Source organism: Gopherus evgoodei, chromosome 23 (genome assembly GCF_007399415.2).
Source record: "Gopherus evgoodei ecotype Sinaloan lineage chromosome 23, rGopEvg1_v1.p, whole genome shotgun sequence".
In the NCBI taxonomy this organism is placed as follows: domain Eukaryota; kingdom Metazoa; phylum Chordata; order Testudines; family Testudinidae; genus Gopherus; species Gopherus evgoodei.
Window position 1 is genome coordinate 4,974,030 of NC_044344.1, and position 13,806 is coordinate 4,987,835.

General features: G+C 43.4%; 1 protein-coding gene across 2 annotated transcripts in view; it reads left to right on the forward strand.

Moving 5' to 3' along the window:
• The first annotated feature begins 2,216 nt into the window (after positions 1–2,216).
• LOC115638922 (puromycin-sensitive aminopeptidase) overlaps positions 2,217–13,806 on the forward strand; it is a 67,238-nt gene continuing 55,648 nt past the window's right edge. The window contains exons 1-2 of one of the 2 annotated variants that reach the window (XM_030541017.1): positions 2,217–2,454; positions 13,633–13,717. In XM_030541017.1, coding sequence (XP_030396877.1) covers positions 2,332–2,454; positions 13,633–13,717 — 208 coding nt within the window. In that variant the 5' untranslated portion in view covers positions 2,217–2,331. The remainder of the gene's footprint in view (positions 2,455–13,632; positions 13,718–13,806) is intronic. The other variant, XM_030541016.1, reaches the window with a different exon arrangement.

The window sequence follows — 13,806 nt, forward strand, 5'->3', positions numbered from 1 at the left end:
GGGTCAAGATGCTGTCTTTTCCAATGTGTTTGTACAGCACCCAGCACAATGGGGCCCTGATTCTGACTGGGCCTCTGGGCACTATGCTGATATAACGAATAATAATTAATTAATCTAGGAATAATGTCAGGCTGGGAAAAGGTGTACTGCTGCTGCCCATGCTGTTCCTGTTTGGGATACAGGAGTCCAGTAACCAATGCTCCCGCTGGTACCTTTCGCCAACACTGAATTTACTTAATGACAATTAACTAATTAATTAAAAACAAACATCCCTCCTTTCCTCCCCAGCCACTTGTGTTGACAACTTGTATCTCAAGTTTTAGCACATTGAGCCTGATCCTGAACTACGTGGCTTTGCTCTTGGTTTCAGTGGGTGCAAGATCTGGCCCAGCATGAATTGAAACAGCTGCATAGAAAATGGGTTTTCTGATGGCAAAGGTAATTTGACTCCTCTTTACAATGGCATTAATGGGTGGTGCTGCACAATTATGGCCCCTGCGCAGGCAACCTTCATACAGCTGATACCATGCACTATGGCTGGCTGGCTGCCGTGAAAATGCATGAGGCCATCTGAGATGTTCAGTTTTGGGCATCCGGACCATGAGCCTGGAAAAGCAATCCTGGGGAACAGGTATAGAGGACTTATTAAATACCATGCACACCTCCAGCCATTCTCTTCTGTCTCCTTGACTGTTCTCAGGGCCTTGCAGCCAAAAAGAAATCCCAAACAGCTGTTTTTTAATTATGCTTCAAGATGGTCTGTTCTTTTTCCGTGCCCTAGTTCCTGCTGTAAACTCCTCTGGGTCTCAGCAAATTAATGCTCTCTCTCTCTCTGTGTGCTAACTTATATTTTAAACAGTGAGATATCACTTTTAACGAAAATAAAACCTTCTGAAAAATTCAGTTGTGGTTTTCAAGGATAGAAGGAAATTAACAGAACACTTTCCCTGCGTAAGATATTTTGCTCCCTCTTAAAACAAAGGAGGAAATAGAATTCAAAAAGAGATTTTATTTTTTGGCATTTGAGATTTTAATCAGGTTAATGTTTAACACTGTACCCATGGAGGAGATCTGGGCTCTATTTATTGGACCTAAAATTACTCTCCCCAGTCTGCCAGGAACAGTGGAAATTAACATGCGGGGTGGAATGGAGTGTCCTGAGTCACTTAAATGTGAGCTAAAGAACCCCACTGATAGGATATGGAGGTGGGGTTAGTTTGTGAGACCTGCACATCCTTCAGCTGAACAGAGGTCCTTGATTCAGTGCAGGCCCCAGCTTAATGGGCAGAGAAAAGGGCTGTATGAAACTGAGCCACCACTGATAATAAAATAAATTCACTTATCCTCCTGTTCAGCACTGGTTAACCTCAACTGGTGTTTTTTTTCTCAAAGCCCCTGCTCCTGGAGTCCTGTTATTTCACGAGCTGCTGCTTGGCTCTCATTATGGTTGTGGAAGAGGGTTGCCACCTTTTAGGTACAAAAACTGGGATTTTCCTGAGCCTATAAACTGGACAGCTAGCCGTGCGTACAATGCACCTTAACAGATTGCCCGGGACAGCTACCACCAAAAAAAGGGTGGGGGAACCCAATCCTGGGAAAACTTGGGACAGGTGGCACTCCTGTTGTGTAAAAACACAGGGAAACGTGTCCCATTCACAAATCAGAAGGCAAATAAGAAACCCCCCCAATGTAGCATTTTCTTTAACAGCCCAGTGGATGTAGAGGCGAGCTCACAGCCTCCAGGAGCCCAGCTGACGCGGCTGGAAGGCTGGGGAGGGGAACACACGCTCAGCTCTGGAGGGAGGGGGCGGGTGGGTCGGCTCTAGAAATGGGGGGGGGGGCACTGCACGTTCTAGACGTGGGAACCTTTGCCCCACTTCGGGGGGGAGGGGGTTTGTATCCCCTCCACGCCACACCTAGGCTCCCCACGCGCACGCGCACAGCCCCGCCTTCTTCAGGCGGGGCGCGAGAGGGCGCCTGGCCGCGGGCGCGCTTCTGACGCCAACGCGCTCGCTCCCTCTCTCCTTGGGAGCGGCGGTTTCCAACGGCGCGCGCGTCACGCCGTTGCGTGCGCCCTCTCGCCGCGGTGCGTGGCGCCGTCCCCCGCGCACGCAACGTCCAACCCCTGCCCTCTCCTCTCTCTCTCTCTCTCTCTTCCTCGGCCCCGCCCCCCTCACGAGACCGTCCTCACTCCTGTGTCGGGCGCGCGCCGGGCCGAGCCGTCCTTCCCGCCGTGTGTGTGTGTGTGTCGCTCGCTGGCCCGGCGCGGAGCGGAGCGCGGCGCGCTCGCTGGGTCCCCGCTGCCTCAGGCCTCCGCCCCCTCGCCCCGCCATGCCGGAGAAGCGGCCCTTCGAGCGGCTGCCGGCCGAGGTGTCCCCGCTCAACTACGGGCTCTGCCTCAAGCCCGACCTCATCGACTTCACCTTCGAGGGCAAGCTGGAGGCGGCCGTGCGGGTACGGCGGGCCGGGGGGGCGCCCTGGGGGGGGCGGCAGGGGCCGGGCTGAGGGGCGGGGCGGCCTGGGGGGGGCGGGGGCGGCCGAGGGCTGCCTTGTGGGGACCCGGAGGCGGGGGGGCGCCGTACAGGTGGCAGGCCCCGGGCCCAGACAGAGACAGGAGGCTGGGTACGGGGGGGCTGGGCTTTGGGTGAGGAGGGGGGCGGGGTGACCACGCGCTGCGGCCCCGCCGCGCTGCGGCCCCGCCCTACCGCGGTCCTTACGATTGAGGAACCTTGGGGTCTCCCGGGGGGGGGAGCGCTTTCCACGGTGGGGGCTCGTGGGGGGGAGGCTCTTCCCCGGTGGGGGGTCGTGGGGGAAGGGAGGCTGGGGGGGAGGCTCTTCCCCGGTGGGGGGTCGTGGGGGAAGGGAGGCTGGGGGGGAGGCTCTTCCCCGGTGGGGGGTCGTGGGGGGGATGCTCTTCCCCGGTGGGGGGTCGTGGGGGAAGCGAGGCTGGGGGGGAGGCTCTTTCCCGGTGGGGGGTCGTGGGGGAAGGGAGGCTGGGGGGGAGGCTCTTCCCCGGTGGGGGGTCGTGGGGGAAGGGAGGCTGGGGGGGAGGCTCTTCCCCGGTGGGGGAGGTGGGGGAATGCTCTCCCCAGGGGGTGCTCCTTAGGGGCAGTGTCTGAAGATCAGCTTTTAGTTTTCCCCTTTGGGGTTCTGTGTTGGGAGGGTGTGTTACCTGCCATTTGCTTTTGCTGGTCCACTCGCCCATATTTCTTGGATATTTCCCTTTCTGCTTCCACATTTCTCCCCCAATGTTTCCTTTCAGATCCAAAGAATCCAAGATCTGTCTTTTTTTTTCTGTAGGGATGTTAAACATCCAGTGGTAGGTAGTAGTGTACCAGTACTAGGTAAATTGGTTGACACTATAGTAAAGAGAATAGGATTACTTGCGGCACCTTAGAGACTAACAAATTTATTATAGCATAAGCTTTTGTGGGCTACAGCTTACTTCATTGGATGTAGCCCACAAAAGCTTATGCTACAATAAATTTGTTAGTCTCTAAGGTGCCACAAGTTCTCTTGTTCTTTTTGCGGATACAGACTAACACGGCTGCTACTCTGAAACTGTAGTAAAGAACACGATTTGTTGGGGAAGAGTCAACACGGCTTTTGTAAAGGGAAATCATCTCTCACTAGTCGGTTAGAATTCTTTGAGGTGGGTCAACAAACATGTGGACAAGAGGGATCCAGTGGATATCGCACACTTGGACTTTCAGAAAGCCTTTGACCAGGTCCCTCACCAAAGGATCTTAAGCAAATTAAGCAGTTGTGATAAGAGAGAAAGTCCTCTCATGGATCAGTAACTGATTAAAAGACAGAAAACAAAGGGTAGGGATAAATGGTCAGTTTTCACAATGAAGAGAGGTAAATAGCGGTGTACCCCAAGGATCTGATCTGTCACCAGGGCTGTTCAACATATTCATAAATGATCTGGAGAAAGAGGTAAACAGTGAGCTGGCAAAGTTTGCAGATTATACAAAATTACTCAAGATAGTTAAGTCCAAAGCAGACTGCAAAGAGTTACAAAGGGATTTCACAAAACTGGGTGACTGGGCAACAAAATGGCAGATGAAATTCAGTGTAATAATATATGGAGATATACCTATCTCATAGAACTAGAAGGGACCCCGAAAGGTCATCGAGTCCAGCCCCCTGCCTTCACTAGCAGGACCAAGTATTGATTTTGCCCGTAAGTGGCGCCCTCAAGGATTGAACTCACAACCCTGGGTTTAGCAGGCCAATGCTCAAATGACTGAGCTATCCCTCCCCCTATGTATAGGAAAATGTAATCCCAACTATACATACAACATGATGGGATCTAAGGTAGTTATTACCACTCAAGAAAGAGATTTTGGAGTCACTGTGGATAGTTCTCTGAAACGGTCTGCTCAGTGTGCTGTGGGAATTAAAAAAAAAAAGCTAACGTTAGAAACCATTAGGAAAAGGATAGATAATAAGACAGTAAATATAATGCCATTATATAAATCCATCGTGCGCCCACTTCTTGAATAGTACATGCAGTTCTGGTCGCCTCATGTTGGAAAAGATGTATTAGAACTGGAAAAGGTGCAGAGAAGGGCAACAGAAATGATTAAGGGTATGGAACGGCTTCCATGTGAGGAGAGATTAAAAAGAGTGGGACTGTTTGGCTTGAAAAAAAGAGACAGCTGAGATGGGATATGATAGAGGTCTATGAAATAATGAATGGTGTGGAGAAATTGAATAAGGAAGTGTTATTTACTGCTTCACCTAATGTAAGAACCTAGGGTCACCCAATGAAATTAATAGACGACATTTGTTTTAAACATGAAAGTTCTTCACACAATGCACAGTCAAGCTGTGGAACTCATTGCCAGGGGATGTTGCGAAGGCCAAAAGTATAACTGGATTTAAAAAAGAATTAGATAAGTTCCTGGAGGATAGGTCCATCAATGGCTTTTAGCCAGGATGGTCAGGGATGCAACCGCATGTTCTAGTTGTCTTTAAGCCTCTGATTTGCCAGATGTTGGGACTTGATGACGGGATGGGTCAGCTGATAATTGCCCTGTTCTATTTATTCCCTTTGGAGCAGCTGGCATTGGCCACTGTTGGAAGACAGGATAATGGGCTAGAGGTACCATTGATCTGACCCCATATGGCTGTTCTTATGTGTCAGGATTTGCCCCAGTCAGTATTCCAATCCAAAAGGTGCTGCATTTGAACGGTATTGTATGCATTCAGTCTCTGAAGTGGCTTGGAATTACCTGGTTGGAAGCCTTTATGTATAACATTACAAATTCTTCTTTTCCTCTTGGTTAACACCAGGTTGGAAGGGACTGTGGGCCTCAGTATCATACAGAGCAGATGTGTCAGTGAAACAAGAGGCTACACTACCAGTAAAAATGTGTAAACAACCCAAAACACTGAATTTCTCACTTTTTCTGAAAGGCAAAAACTTTACCATGCTCAGGCTTTTCCCTCTGAAATTAGTTTGAAAATGATGTACATTTGTTAGGTTCTTGCTGGGCTTTCTTTCAAACTGGGACAGTTTGAATGAAAAGAGAATGAAAAATATTTGAGGAAGATTGTAAAAACCTTGTTTGAAACACACCCATCCCAAAATCCTTTGTCATAAAGGGGAGTTAAAACCTGCCTGTAAACGTAATCCTGTGTGAGTAATAAGGTTGTTAAATATAAGTATAGGGGGAAGAAGACTGCTTCACCAGACAAGTTCGTGGTGTCTGTGGAGATTAGGGGTGGGTGAAAGGCTATGAATGATAGTAAATCTTGTGACTTGGCAGAAAGATGACCAATGATGAGTAAATTTGCATCATGAGGAAGAAATATTGAGCTACAGAAGAACCACCAAATACAGAATTTCAAGTGCTAGAGATGGGCTGCTGGGATCTTAGGGTCTTGCTTCAAGTCTAGGGCTGGTTTTGGAATTTTGAAAGACCTTCATTGAGCTTGTATTTGGTGGATTTATTATCCCCTTTGAGGTGCTCTTAAGGTTAGGGTACAGTTCAGAGAGCACTGATCAGTGCATTTAGAGAGAACGCATCAACTAGTGAAGAAAAAATGTAATGTGAAGTAATGTGAATATTTTGAAGATGTGCCTGTTCATTCTCTGAAAATCCTAGATCTTTGTCTAGGCACCAAGTTGCAACGGATTTCATACATAGGCACTTATTTTTGGGTCTTGAGTCTTCCAAATTATTTGGATTTGGATTGAGAGTGATAACTGGACCCTCATCACCGCCTCCTGAAGGGCTAATATCAGGATTTATTAACAATGGCTGCGCAGACAGTAGTTTGTGCTAAGGGGTTAAAGAGAAATACTTTCTGACCTGGAGGGTGTAACTTTTACACCTGGATGAATCACTGAGTTGTTTATGGAAGCTTGTGCTACTGTGTACCTCAAGTGTCTATGTTCTGCCGTTTGGTATCCTCAGTCGTGAGCCGTAGAATCAGTAATAAATATATAATTCAACTATCCTGTTAAGTGTCAGATTAAAGGTCAGTGTCCAATCAGTGAAATTGTTTTTTGCATTTGTAGCAGTAAGCAGGATATGTTGGTCTTTTGCACAGTGTTTCTGTTGGTGACCCTGCTGCCCTGGGCATTTAAGGCTCAAATATGTGTTGCGCTTGAAGTCTTGGCTTTGGAACACCAGACTTTTGAAAACTTTAACCATGTAAACTGATTAATAAAATATTTTTTTTCATTTACTCCACAGAAGTAAATATTATACTTATACAGGGTCTTTCCATGTCAGCATCAGAGAGTAGAACCTTTTATGATTCAATAGTTAAGACTGTGTGTCAATTGTTAACTGAAGCAAATCATGCAATTTCAAAGTCTTGAAAATTACCAGTCCTTATACACCTCAACCCCGATATAACGCTGTCCTTGGGAGCCAAAAAATCTTACCACATTATAGATGAAACCATGTTATATCGAACTGGCTTTGATCCGCTGAGTGCACAGCCCCGCCCCCTCCAGAGCACTGCTTTACCGCGTTATATCCGAATTCATGTTATATCGGGTCGCATTATATCGGGGTAGAGGTTTATGTAATTTTTAATTTTGGCACTTTAGGTTTGCTTGTTGTCTGCTCTCTTATCAGGAAACTACAATGTTATGATCTGTCTCTTGATAAAGCTCACGTTTATAGCCAGGTGTATCTAACATCTTTTTCAGAGCAGTGATGGAGCTTGTTAACTTACTGTTTAAGTTATAGCTATTTTCTGTCTGGTTGTTCAATGTGACTTTTAACTGCTAAAATTTAGCATTTACACAAATGCATATATAATTCAGAAGTCTGTAGAGTTCCTTAAAAGTCATATCAATTGACAATTTATATTACATAATGCTTATATCACACTACAAATGATGATCCTTCAAAGCATCTTGTGAGGTGGTTCATTTGTTATCCCCCATTTTACAGATGGGGAACGTAAGATGGGCTAACTGATACTCCTAAAGTTAGAGGATACGTCTGCACTGCAGTTAGACACCCATGCCAGCTGGCTCCATCTAAGAGGCTGTTTAATTGTGGTGAAGATGTGGTGTAGACCTACCTTGGAGGGTCCTAGAGCCTAAACTCCAGCCCGGACCTGAGCATCTGTACCACAGTTCAACAGCCCCTTAGCCTGAGTCCCACGAGCCAGTCAGCTGGCATGGGCCAGCTGCAGGTTTAGCTGGAATTGAAACTAAGGGGGTCTAGCTCCTGGTTCTGCGTTCAGTCCACTAACCACACTTCCTTTCAATAGTCCAAACTGTTGCAAGTACCTTTTTGTAACTGTTTTAAAAAAACATAATTAATGTTTATTCAGAAAAAGATATGAACTGCCAGATAGTTAAGTCTCCAGTTCATGGAAGTCTCCCTTTGTAACTCTATTTCTAAGGATCCAGCCATCAACTCAGCACAGTCATTACACAATGTCTAGTCAATTGAAGTCTGTTTTGTTTCCACATCCCAAAAGGCTTAATACTGGACCAGGAACAAAGAAGGGATATACTAGCATACCGTTCTTCAGCAGCATCAAATTGAAGAGGCAAATCTGAGTTAGCTATCAACAAAACTGATCAGCTGACTCCTAACATTCGACTACTGTTTTAATCCTATAAATTAAAGTTTGTGATGCTGTAGTGCCTCTGAACAATTACCTGTCCAGTTAAGGGTGTAACAGCTCAGAGCTTCAGACGGACTTGGGCAGCATGATTTTGCTGGTTTGCACATACTGGAAATTGTAAGCCATCATACTAAACATGGAGAATATAAGCTCATGATAGTTCAGTTTTGTTATGTATAAACTGCCAGCAAAAGTCTTCCTGGCTGCATAATAGGTATCTTCTACGTAAAATGCTAGCTGTACAATATAAAATGTGTGGACCTTTTAAATCTCTCCTTTCCCAGTCCCTTTAATATGTCTTCAGGATAGTCTGATATATTTAGCAGTGTTTTAGCCCGCATCTATCACTTTTTATAGCTTGCTTTTGCAGTGTCTTCCAGACTAGGGGAAGGTATGCATAGTGTCTGATCTTGTAGTAGGCTGATTAGGGATTGATTGATTGTGAAGTGTTGCATTTAAGACTCTTAAGATCCATCTTTAGGAGTACAGTGTTTGTAGGCCATCTCTTTTGGGTAACGACTTAAACTTTTAGGCTATAGCTACAGTACGCAGCTTTTAGTGGCACCATGCTGTTAAAAGCCGTGCAGTGTAGCTGCTGTTTGTTGGCAGGAGAGAGCTCTTCTGACGACAAAAATCTTCCACCCCCCACGAGCGGCAGCGGCTTTGTTGGCAGGAGAGCGTTCCTGCCGACAAAGCGCTGGTCGCACCGGCACTTCTTGTTGGTAAAACTTTTGTTGTTCGAAGGTGTATGTTGTTGTTTTTTTTAACATCCCCGAACAACAAAAGTTTTGATGACAAAGTGCCAGTGTAGCCATACCCTTTGAGTCAGAGTCTAGTATAGCAGTTTGGATTTGTTGTACTTTAATTTAGATCTGAGTATGAAAATTAAAGGCAGTGTGCTAAGTTTGAATCCATTTATATTTCACAGTCAGGAATTCCTGCTGTTACTCTTTCCATTCCTCCTGCTTTTCAGAATTGGCAAAACCTCTTAATTCTCAGTTCTGTGCAGTGCTATAATTCATCACACTAAACGGTTATCCTTTGTTATACATTAAAAAGACACTTGCATAGGGATTGTGTAAACTTAAACATTTCTGAAGTGTGTGAATACTATAGGGAAATAATAGAATCAAACGCTGATTGAAATATTAAATAGTTTTTTATAGCAGAGCAATACTGTATTCAGTATTAGTAGATTTACTACCTGGCGACTATAATCCAGTCTAGATATAGGGGAATAAAAATGTGGTTACTTAGATAAGGTCTAATAAATGTAACTGCTGCTGCTTTTCTTTCATTGACATGATTGAACTTTCAGTTTTAAGAATGATCTCTCTGCGTATTTGTTTGTATTCTAGGCTCTGAACTAGTTTTCATATTCTGGAGAATAAAGTACTAATCAAACGTTGGGCAGACTGAGTACATGGTTGTTGGAATGTTATATTTAGAATAACCATCGGACAACTTTAAATTACAAGGTTTTATTTATCAAGTGTTGACAAACTGTACAATACACAGAGTCCATACACCAAAGATTTTACAAGCTAAGATCTTAGTAGTATTAAAAAGGGGGTTCTGATGTATAAACCTTGAGACTGAAGTTCAAGTGGATTCAGATGCCATCAGAACTCCCCAGATATCGTGTTTTTTAATTGCTATAAATAGTACAGAAATCGTAAAGAGGTTTCTTTCCCTCTACTCTTCTGCTGCTTCAGTACCTAATCAAAGATTTTTGAACATCTTCAACTCATGTTTGGAATAGTTATGAAAATATCTATGTTCACAAGTTTTGGACTTTCAGAATTATGGTTCAGGTGAGGTAATCAGTAACTGACTTTTTTCCTTGTGCCCCACCTATTAGTGTGTTAAACATGGACACATCTATGTTAAATTTGATCTGAACACCAGAAAGCCTTGGCGATGGGCATTATAAAAAAGTGTATCGGGGGGGTGGGACCCTCATTGCTTTTTGACCTTTGAAACTAAAACTATACATGAGTATTTTAAAGTGCATCTGAATTAAAGATAAAAAACTGGACATTTTCAGAGTGAAATCTTGGCATACTGTCTAATTTTTCCCTTGTAATGAATTGTGGAATGGCTTGACTTTTAAAGCTTTGGATGCAATTGGGCTTTCTGGTTGGCAAAGTCCAGTAAATGCAGGTCAGACTTTATTGATTATTATGTAATGGAAACTATAAAAGGATTCCATGAGCCAACCTTCCTTGATGGTTAAGTTACTTAGCCTCTATGCAGTAATTGTCCACGGGTTCACTACCTTTATTCCCTTATTACTCAAGGACTCAAACTGTTCAATGATCACTATTCTTTGTGCTAAGGTAGTTTGATATGGATGAGAGCCAGAGTGTTAACCTTTACCCTTTTCAGTTCTGAATGAGGTGCCTGATATGTCTAGTTCACTTCTATTCCAATGAAATTAGTCATTTTTGCAGTGGCTTGAACTTTTTATTTTAAATTGCTGCTGGTTTACATGAATATTCTGACTTCAGTGAAAGTATTATCTCTGAATTTTCGGATCTTTGCAATGTCTAATCTGGACAATGAAAAGTAAAATTTCATGTAGACTTTGTCTCTGCATCCTTTTGTTGAAAGTGAAATTTATAGACCCTTCCAAATTATTTGTGGATTCAGATATGAGCAAGTGGACACTCCTCTTCAGATAAGTACACCATTTTGAAAATGAATCCCGCAAGGAAACCCTAAGAAAAGAGTTAAATTTTTGCTGGTATTTGATGAGGTGAAATTGAACTGGCTTTGAGTTTGAGTTCAATAGGACAATTATAACTATTCTTCCTCTGAGATCATGGAAAAGCAATTGTTGTTTCCGTTGAGACTTGATATATCTGGGATATCAACAACCCAGTTCAAGTTTGTAACAGAGAGGAGGGGAAACTTGTGCTTCAAAGCATTAAATTTTGATCTCCCACTCAGGCCGATGGAATTCTCCTCTCCAGAGAAATAAGCTTGGGTGGGGGAGCAGGAGGAGGACTGGAGTAGGGCTTCACCTTTCCCTACAGCCAGTAGCAAGATAGTGGACAGACTGTTGATCTGTTCCAGGATGGGCGATTCCGGAGGGATCTGCTGGGTATTTAAACTCCGACACCCATCTCATCTCAGTTTTATTGCAAGTGTTTTTATTTTGGTTATTGTTGGCCCTGTAGTTACTACTTTTCTATTCTGTCTTTTTCTTGTACTGAATCTCCTTGATCAGCCTGATCTGTTTGAAGGGTGGCTTAATTATGTTGTACAGCTGTGTGGAGCAAGGATGACACTTCACATATTTATAATCTTGGAAATGAATGTACCGCATCCATCAAGAGTGCTTTTTGCCTTCTTAACTTGATTGTATTTCATGAATACAAACTACTGCATGAGCAGAGTAACTGTCTTCCAGAAAACAAACTTCTCAAGCTTATAAACTGTGTTTTCTAAGTATAAACTTAAATACATAGCTTTTATTAAAAAGTATTAGTCTCTACAAGGCACTGTGAATGTCTGTTAAATTTAAGATTTAGGTTCTGGTAAGGCAGAATGGTTAAATGTTGAGTGTTTTGCATGGATTTTATTTTAATTCTGCCTTGTCTTTAAGGATTGTTGAAGACTTGTGAAAGATTTAGTTGATTCCTACTTATTTTTAATAGAACGGGGGGGAGGGCTTTTCAGCTGAGAACCTGCTTTTCTGTTTGAAGATTTTTTTAACTGTGCTGTGTAATTATAGCATCACAAGTGTACTCTGTAATTCTTGGTGCCTAGTCATATTAATTTGCTGATTTTCACCTGATATTTGTGGGAATGATAGAGTAAACATCACATGTTAATGGTTAACCTGATTCCTATTAATGTTTTCCAGCACTTTGCACACTTTTTGTAAAACTGGCTTGCTTTGCAGGAGGCAAGGAAAATCTAAAAATAGTGCATCCGCACAAAGATTTGACTATGAAGTTGTCTCCAGTCAATCCTAACCTCTACTGTATTTCAGGCACTGCGTTCTAATGAAGACAGTTCTGTGTGCTTAGGGCTATTCAGTGCTTTTAAAGCCAAATACTTGTTATTAACTTTGGTATTTTCTGGTATTTGGCTGGCCTTTGGACAGCTCTTTCATGCATCATTCCACTTTTAAGATCTCAACTAGCTGAGGAATTTGGACTAATAGGTTGAATAATAAGGGTCTTCCAATTTAGTACCATTTAGAAAAATGTTTTCACACCATCTAGTTTTTTCTGAAAACCAGATTGACTGTGTCCCTTGATTTTTTATTTTTTTTTAAATCTAAAAAATTTCCTTTCATAATCTCATGATGAAAAAACTGTGTTGGTTATATTTATGGGAGGGGATGTATATTTATAGTTACATTGGTTAGGATAAAAGTGTGTAAAGAATATTATCCTCTTTTTTCGTCAGGATTAAGCCAGTCAGTAACTACTTATGGTTCAGATGGAACTGCCTCAGTAGGTGTATTGTGTATTTTTCCATCATGCAGGTTTATAACACTGTCTTCTGAATAATCTGTTACTAGCCACTGTGGGAGACAAGCAGTTCCTAAAAACTTGCATTTTTCTTTCATCCAGAATTGTACTCATTTTGTAGTAGATTGGTATTTAATTTGGGCATCTCTCTATTCAAGCTTTTGCATCCAAGTGAGATGATGTAGAAGCGAGGCACTTTATTACATTGGTAGCCAGCCGTTTTAAAAATAAAACAATGTGTATACAGACACAAGTTCTCAGACGATAACTTTTTACTAGAAGTTAAAGGCTGCCCTTTTAGCAGATATTCCTGTGCTATGAAGTTCTTGTGTAATCTCTTAAATATTATTGACAGTGTAAGATGTTTTAGCTCATCTTCAGTAATTATACTCTCCACTTCTACTGTAATCCATTATTGCTCATTACTAGCTGGGAAGATCTCTGACTTCTCTGAGGCCTTGGCTACCCTGGCGCTTTACAGCGCTGCAACTTTCTCGCTCAGGGGTGTGAAAAAACATACCCCTGAGCGCAGCAAGTTACTGCGCTGCAAAGCGCCAGTGTAAACAGTGCCCCAGCGCTGCGAGCGCGGCTCCCAGTGCTGTAAGCTCATCCCCACGAGGAGGTGGAGTACCTGCAGCGCTGGGAGAGCTCTCTCCCAGCGCTGGCGCCGCGACCACACTCTCACTTCAAAGCGCTGCCACGGGAGCGCTCCTGCGGCAGCACTGTACGGCTGCAAGCGTAGCCATACCCTAAGTGTTTGTTATTTGCATGGGGATAGTGCTTAGAAACCCCAGTAAAGGAGCAGGGCCCCATTGTGCTAAGGTCCTCTACAGATTGTGCATATGCATGTTCTAGTAAATTATTTTATGGAAGAGAGGATATGGTGGTATATTTTTTCTTAGTAGCTACTTTGTTGCAATATTTCATCTAATTCCAAATGATTGAAGATACAAAGTGAATACCAAACAAGAGATAGTGGTAAAGGGGAATGTGTATGAGCCTTTCATGACACTTGCTAATAGAACTTCTTTTGCAGGTGAGACAGGCAACCAATCAAATTGTGATGAATTGTGCTGACATTGACATTATTACAGCCTCCTATGCACCAGAGGGAGATGAAGGTAAGAACTACTTTTGATGCAGTTTTACTTGTGCCCTCACAATGCTTTTGATACTGGAAGTTCCATCACTCACAGATCAAGTATCAGAG